The 6,765-nt window shown below is 35.0% G+C and overlaps 2 protein-coding genes across 4 annotated transcripts in view; one reads left to right on the forward strand and one right to left on the reverse strand.

Moving 5' to 3' along the window:
• LOC101508784 (small ribosomal subunit protein uS9-like) overlaps positions 1–509 on the forward strand; it is a 775-nt gene extending 266 nt beyond the window's left edge. Inside the window, exon 2 of the mRNA XM_027335764.1 lies at positions 9–509. Within this exon, the coding sequence (XP_027191565.1) occupies positions 9–290 (282 nt within the window). The 3' untranslated portion in view covers positions 291–509. The remainder of the gene's footprint in view (positions 1–8) is intronic.
• A 1,497-nt stretch (positions 510–2,006) lies between these two features.
• Positions 2,007–6,561, reverse strand: LOC101509101 (filament-like plant protein 7). Of its 3 annotated transcripts, none has more exons than XM_073370116.1 (5): positions 6,012–6,561; positions 5,555–5,709; positions 3,055–5,339; positions 2,873–2,933; positions 2,007–2,750 (listed from the first exon to the last, which is right to left on the reverse strand). In XM_073370116.1, exons 2-5 carry the CDS (start codon positions 5,651–5,653, stop codon positions 2,247–2,249), a joined length of 2,949 nt encoding a protein of 982 aa, XP_073226217.1. In that variant the 5' UTR covers positions 5,654–5,709; positions 6,012–6,561; the 3' UTR covers positions 2,007–2,246. The 3 variants fall into 3 exon arrangements, with proteins under 3 accessions (XP_073226217.1, XP_004505245.1, XP_073226216.1); XM_004505188.4 differs by having other exon boundaries at positions 5,555–5,664; positions 6,012–6,560; XM_073370115.1 differs by lacking the exon at positions 6,012–6,561 and having other exon boundaries at positions 5,555–6,005.
• Positions 6,562–6,765: the final 204 nt, after the last annotated feature.

Genomic DNA, 6,765 nt, shown 5'->3' on the forward strand with positions numbered 1-6,765 from the left:
CATTCGATCCCATCCTCTTGTTGGGAAAGAGTCGTTTCGCCGGAGTAGACATGCGCATCCGCGTCAAAGGAGGTGGTCACACTTCTCAGATTTATGCCATCAGGCAGAGTATCGCGAAGGCACTTGTTGCTTACTACCAGAAGTATGTCGATGAACAGAGCAAGAAGGAGATCAAGGATATCCTTGTGCGTTACGATCGTACCTTGCTTGTTGCTGATCCTAGGCGCTGTGAGCCTAAGAAGTTCGGTGGTCGTGGTGCTCGTGCTAGGTTCCAGAAGTCATACCGTTGAAATCGTTTATTTGGAAGGGACGAAGAAAGAAAAACGAGGTGTTTTTTGGTTGTTTATTTTAGCTTTCGGTTCATGTTTTATGCTGTGGAAAACTTTTTCTTTTAATTCGTAGAATTATTATCGATTGAATTGTTGTTTTAGTTGAACTTGTTATTTAGGGTTTGTATGCGATTTTGCAAGATTCACATAAATTATGTTTTAGTTTTGAAATTCTGCTTATGCTTGGTATTTTGTGTATGCTTTTTTTTATGTTGATGTTGGAATCCGTTGCACGTATTTAACGCCTCTTGAATTGAAATATGCTTACGAGAGTAAAGTGATACCGAAGTTTAAAATTGGGATGTTTTAGAGCTGTGAATTATAATTGTTGCAGTGCAATGATCTTACTTGCTTGCATACATTTCATATTTGATTCTCTTTCCTTGATGTGTTTTCATTCCCTTTACCAATGTTATTTGGTACTAATGAAGTTGTTAACGCTATTCAAGTTGGTTTATATTCCCAACATTTGCAACTATTATTTGTTTTTGTTGAATTTCAACTAGAATTTGTTGAAAAGGAAGTTTCAATTGTTTTTTTAAGGGTTACTGAGTATTTTGAATCAAATGCTTAAGTTTTCAAAAGTTAAAATTCTCGTGTTAGGAATTATTGTTTATAAGCTGTGGAGTGTTCACTTTTTCATAAGTTAGTAATTAAATTATAGAGTCCTTTATCTGAACCTTGGTTTTCATCTGTGTTTTTAGTTTGTAGGGATGCAATTGGGGTTTCTATGAGAACGAGGGTGAGTATAGTATGTATATGTAGGAATGTTGACGAGTTAAGTATTTTTGTTTGTGGCATGTATCATTTGCAAACCATCACTTGCTGCATAATAATTTAATTACTCTGCTTCCCACCCCTTAAACAGCCAGTCAATTTTTTACCTCCTCGTGTATTGTTATATCTGCAACACAAAACATTGTTTACGGTCAATAAATTCGTTTTCTCCAATCATTTTGGTGTCAATGTGTCATAGTTGTATCTTGTGTTTGTGTCATAATCATTTTACTAAGGTTTTCAAAAATCATGTTTAAGATAAATTTGTTAGAGGGTATGATACACCGGAAATGTTTTGGCATTGAAACTATTTTGAAGGTTTGATGCTTCATTGAAACTATTTTCAAGGTTTGGTGCTGCTTTTTACTTGGAATTCGCATAAACTTTACGAAGTCTTCAATTGGCATTGTTGCATAATAACAATTGAGCATGTAACTGTTAACATTGAAATGTGTTTCAAATACGTTTAAGTTGAAGTGGATAGTTAAATAGTAATTCCTTGAAATATTTACAGTAAACATGGTCAAAAATCCCAAGTATGAAGGTCTAATGACACATCAAGTTCAATTCACCGTGTGCAAATGCGAGGGTCTTTATGACAATTTTGCAGACTTGTTTTGAAATTCATTACTTTAAAGTTCTATAAATTTCACGCTGTCATTGCTGAGTGTGTTTGGATTTTGAGTATTCATCGATTGGTGACACTGCAAGTTAAAGGGCTACTCTTTTGAAATATATGTCGTGCCACAAGTTCATTGACAAGTAACCGCAATTACTATTAATTTAATTTTTTATAAACTGCTTAATCATGATAGAATAAGTAAAAATCATGTCAATGAAATTGAGGAACAATATAAGCATAGCAGTGCTTGTTTGTTATTTTTTTGGCTTAACACAGTCTTTGCAAACACAAGCACGTTCCATATATATGTATATATATATCAGCGCGTTTAATCTGAAATACCACCACAAAAGCAATGTATATATACAAGTACACCAGCAGTATCTACAAGAGAAAATCTCACACGTTGGCCTCCGATCCAAACCTCAATAATCAAAGAAGCCATTGCAAGCTAAAAACACCAAATAAACTTCCTTTCGAATACCACTCTTGAGGGGAGGTTTTATGTCCATTCTTAATCATGCTATCCCTAATAGCTTAGTTCCTTTACTCTTCTTTTGTCTTGACAACAGCCGCCTCAGAAATTCAAAGCCGCTGTGTTTTTTTCTCGGCACAATTGACAGATATCCTGTGGCCTTGCTTCTATCATTTTTCTCTGAGGTCATAGGTATTTCTGGTGCATTATCCATGACGAGAGGAGTTTGCAGAGCAGTTTCTGTTTCTGGTTGAAGAAGGGACGGTCTCTGTGCATCTTCAATACTTTTGCTTTCTTCGTTTTGGACAGACGTATGTATCTCTTCTTTAGCATCATCCTCAGCTAGCATATGGGTGCGCAGCGAGGATCGTTTTTTGATCAAGTTCTTCTTCTGAGATGGATTAACCATATAACTATTTGTGGAGACAACCTTATCAAGAAGTGCTGTTTCACTAGATGAAGCAAGTGCCTTGAGTTGTTTCCCAAGATTGACAATTGTTTCTTGGCACTCTGCTAACTTTGATGAAGCTGTTGTGATCTCCCAGCCCTGATTTGATTTTTTCATTGACATTTTTACTATGTTTTTAATCAAATGAAAATAGAAATAAAGTTGATAATGCAAACAATTAAGTAAAGGTTTTGTAATTATATAAGAAGCAAACTTCTTACTGTTTGATGTATCTTTTCCGCTTCGTATCTGCCATAGATTGGAGATTCCTTCTTTGTAATGCTGTTAATGTTTTTAAAATGATTGCAAAATCAGATTCATTATTCAGGAAAACAAATGGTAATTGCAAACTGCTAGATACCAAAAGAAAGAAAGGAAAACGAAGAATTCTTTTTGCTGTTACCTTTCCAGCTGAAGTTGAAGCTCGAGACATGTTGCTTCTAATTCCTCACAGGAGTTCTTTTTATCCTCTAATTCAAATTCTAAGGAAGAAAACTTTTGAAAGATGTCATTTAACTTTGCCTGGCCTATTGTAAGTTGTGTGTCAAGATCTTCATTTATCATCTTTTGTTTTTCAATTTGGTCTTTAACCATGGCTTTGGATTCTTTCAATGTCTCTATTTCTAATTCTAAACCTTTTATGCTATTTTGTGCTTCATGACATTGTTTTGTCAAATTCTCACTCTCATGGGTTACTGACATCAGCTTTACTTCCAAGTCTTTCTTAGCAGATTCTGTATTCCTCAGATCATCTTTTAGTTTTCTAATTTCTTCAAGGAGATCATGCTGATTACTTTTTGTGTTGAAGACCGTAGACTCTTTGTGAGAAAATTGTTCATCGTCGACATCTATTTGATTTTCATTTTCATTTGCTGACAAAAAACAGTTAAAATGTTTCTTGATCTTATCTCTTGCAATTGAAGCATTGGTGGAGTTAGCACAGTTATTAATGCTCCAATCTAAAGCAACTGCGACTTCCTCGACAAAATTTTCAAAATCAGCTCTTCCTGTCAGTAAATTTTTGCAGGTATGAACAAGTTGATGCAAAAGAGGATTCAAGTCTGAAACCTTCCATTGTAAAACATGAATAAAGAAGTCTTTGGATTTAGGTGATTGAGATAAGTCTGAATGCCGATTCTCTTCCAAGCAATCTGGACCATTGTTGCAGATGAATGACTTGGGAGCAATTCCTTCAATGAGCTTGATAATTCTGTGGACTGATTCAGTAAAACCACTGAAACTGTTAACATAAAAAGAATCAGACTCTGCAGGATGCGTTGGCTTCTGAGTTATATAATCATATTTGCAAGCAGTTGAGTGATTTATACATCCAAATGCAATTTTTATGTCGTTGAATAAATCATCGAGACTACGCTTTGATACGCGTTTCTCCTCCAACATAGCATTCAAAACAATCTGAAGCCAGTCAAATTGTTTTTGATTTGTATGATTCCTCTCATGAAAGCCAAAATCTTGTTCAACTGGCACAAGCTCCCTTCCACTTACATCAGATAAGTATCCTCCTTTAGGTGTATCAACAGAAACTATAGCCTTCTTTTCCATGTCAACAAAGTCGTCCGTGGAATACATGTCTTGAACTTCTAATGCTTTATTGTTTCCATGAGTTTTAGCCTCAGTAACTCTTAAATGTTCTAGTTCCGAAATGAGAGCGTTCGCCCAGGATCCAGAAGAGATAGCCTCATCATCACTAGAAATGTCAAAAGTTGACATTAAAGGAAGTTCATTTGATGTGGAATAACACCTTGCTAGCTCCATGGACTTGTGATTTTCGGAAAACTTTCTAAGCAGAATCTCAGCCTGTGATAACCTGGAAGCTGTTTCAGCATACATAAACCTTGAAGAATCTAGTTCATAGTTTTTCTCTGTTAAAATTCTTTTCAGAGCCTTGTTCTCCTCATCCAAATCTTGTAAACGTTTGATCATCAAGCTGATACGCTTATCGGCTAATCCAGTACTATTTCCAATATCATTATTTTTGCATATCAAATCCTTGGTAAGATTTGACTTCTTTCTTCTCATATCGATCTCTCTTCTCATCGTTCCGATTTCATTCTTCCTATTCCCTGAGCCAGCAAGACCAGGAGATCTTTTCTGAAGCACGAGACGGAGTCTCTGACACTCAGCTTCTAACTTTGAGGATTTCTGAGAACTTTCAAGATATTGTTTGTGTGATTCATCTGCATACCGACGGCTATAGTCTGTCTCCTCCTTTCGCATCTCGAGTTCCTTCTCCAGCATGTGAAACTCATATCTTAGGAATGCATTTTCCTTTTCTGTGGAATCTAATCTTGTCATCAGTGTTTTAAACTCTTCATCTGCTTCTTGTTTACATCTAAGAAGTTCTCCAATATATTCCTCTTTGGAGAGTAAGGCATTGGTTAAACTAGTATTCTCAGTAGTTAAGTCATCTATCCTTTTATTTGCTTCACTCAGCTTCTCTTCCAATTCTTTCTGAATCTTCTCATGCTCTTCTGATATCTTTGGAGTTGCAACACATACACTTTGCTCTTGTTCTTCTTGAACACAGCTTTGTGACTGCAAAGGTTCCTTTGCTAAAGGGTCAGCTTCAACAGGTGAATCAAGGAGTACTGTTGCCAACTTCTCATTTAGGCTTCTTCTCGACGATCTTTGCGATCCACTTTCCTTATCTGTCGAAAGATTGTGTTCCTGGTAAAATGTAACATTGTCAGTTATATTAATCAAACCAAGCATTTCTCTAGTTAATTCAATTCTAAAAGGAGAATTATAATTCATCAACATTTTGCCAAAACTTAGCAGAGGATTGTGCTTAATATAAGTTTCTGGTTTTGCAGAAAAAAAGAGGGTAATATAAAAGAATGAGTAATGTAAAAATGAGTGAAATTAAAGCTCTTAGTTAGTACCTCTTTTTCAATAATTTGAGAAGGAGTGACAACTTTGTCAGCTGCAAAGATTGTCTTCTCCATAGATTTTTTTCTCCAATGCCATGGCTTGTGGTTCATGATTTCAGATGCTATTCAAGAACAGAAAGAGAAAACTTCATGCTATTGTACAGTACCTAACAGTGAGGAGAATTTTCTATTTCCTACATTAGTTTCATGCTACTTCTCTTTGTTGAGAGACTATACACACATGTTTGCATGCATATATATATATATTTAGAAGTTTAATATTCATTTAATTTATGGCAATATTTATGAGTATGTTGTGTACTTCAATTGAAACATTGCTTTCAGCAGGTGGAAAACCACAGCCACAAAAAACATAGTAATTAAGATAGCTACAACAGTTAAGTACTACAATATGGAAGAGAAAAATGCACTAAGAAGAGTAATGAGATCATAGTGCTACAACTTGTACCTGGCAAAATGTAGCATGAGGAAGAATTTAACAAGTTTTGTAAAGCTTCTGGTTTCAAAACAGAGTTGAAGGTGAAAGTAAAAGAAATGAGAAAGTTGGTAATGGCTGGTAAATTACTAGAAAAAGTACTCTCTCAACGGATACTTGTCATAGGATGCTGAACATCTCCACCGACAGCTACAAATCCTGCTTTTTATTTAATAAAAAGTTGCACTCCTATGATTAATTAATTAGATGTTACCAAAAAGTTAAAATAAAAAACAGCACTCACATATTAACATGTGATAGAGTGAAAGAAAAGTAACAGTTAAGATAACTGGTGATTGGCCACAAATAGTAGAGGAAAGTCATAAAGGACACAGCGGTTCTATAGTATAGGTGAGGACAAAAACTAAGAGACCTATGCCTATATTGAATGTTTTGGTTTTCTGTTAAATGTTGATGAGGTTGGCATCAAATAAACATGGTAAAGGGTCAAAGGGTATCGAACAAACTTGGTGCAACAGTTATATTTCTATATTTTTGAAGATCCAAGTTTTTGAAATTATCCATTTAGTTATGTGTACATTAAAATACATGGGTTTATTTTACAAAAACTGCAAAAGTGAATATTATAAAGTAAATTTATACAATAAATATGCATGTAAGTGAAATGTGATAGAATGGAGGATACTATGTCAGATCAAAAGGACAATGCTATTGAAATTTGAAACACTCTCCATGAAGAGCGGGGTCTAAATAATTGCGAATTTAT

The sequence above is a fragment of the Cicer arietinum genome, chromosome 6 (assembly GCF_000331145.2).
Source record: "Cicer arietinum cultivar CDC Frontier isolate Library 1 chromosome 6, Cicar.CDCFrontier_v2.0, whole genome shotgun sequence".
NCBI classification, from domain to species: domain Eukaryota; kingdom Viridiplantae; phylum Streptophyta; class Magnoliopsida; order Fabales; family Fabaceae; genus Cicer; species Cicer arietinum.

What these genes read in the sequence shown, in the direction of transcription:
- LOC101509101 (XM_073370116.1), bottom strand. Translation starts at nt 5,653, where the DNA reads ATGAACCACAAGCCATGGCATTGGAGAAAAAAATCTATGGAGAAGACA. An exon ending in CTTCAACTTCAGCTGGAAAG is followed by an intron (nt 2,934 to 3,054) that starts GTAACAGCAAAA and finishes AAACATTAACAG; the next exon opens with CATTACAAAGAAGGAATCTC. An exon ending in CGGAAAAGATACATCAAACA is followed by an intron (nt 2,751 to 2,872) that starts GTAAGAAGTTTG and finishes AAATCAAATCAG; the next exon opens with GGCTGGGAGATCACAACAGC.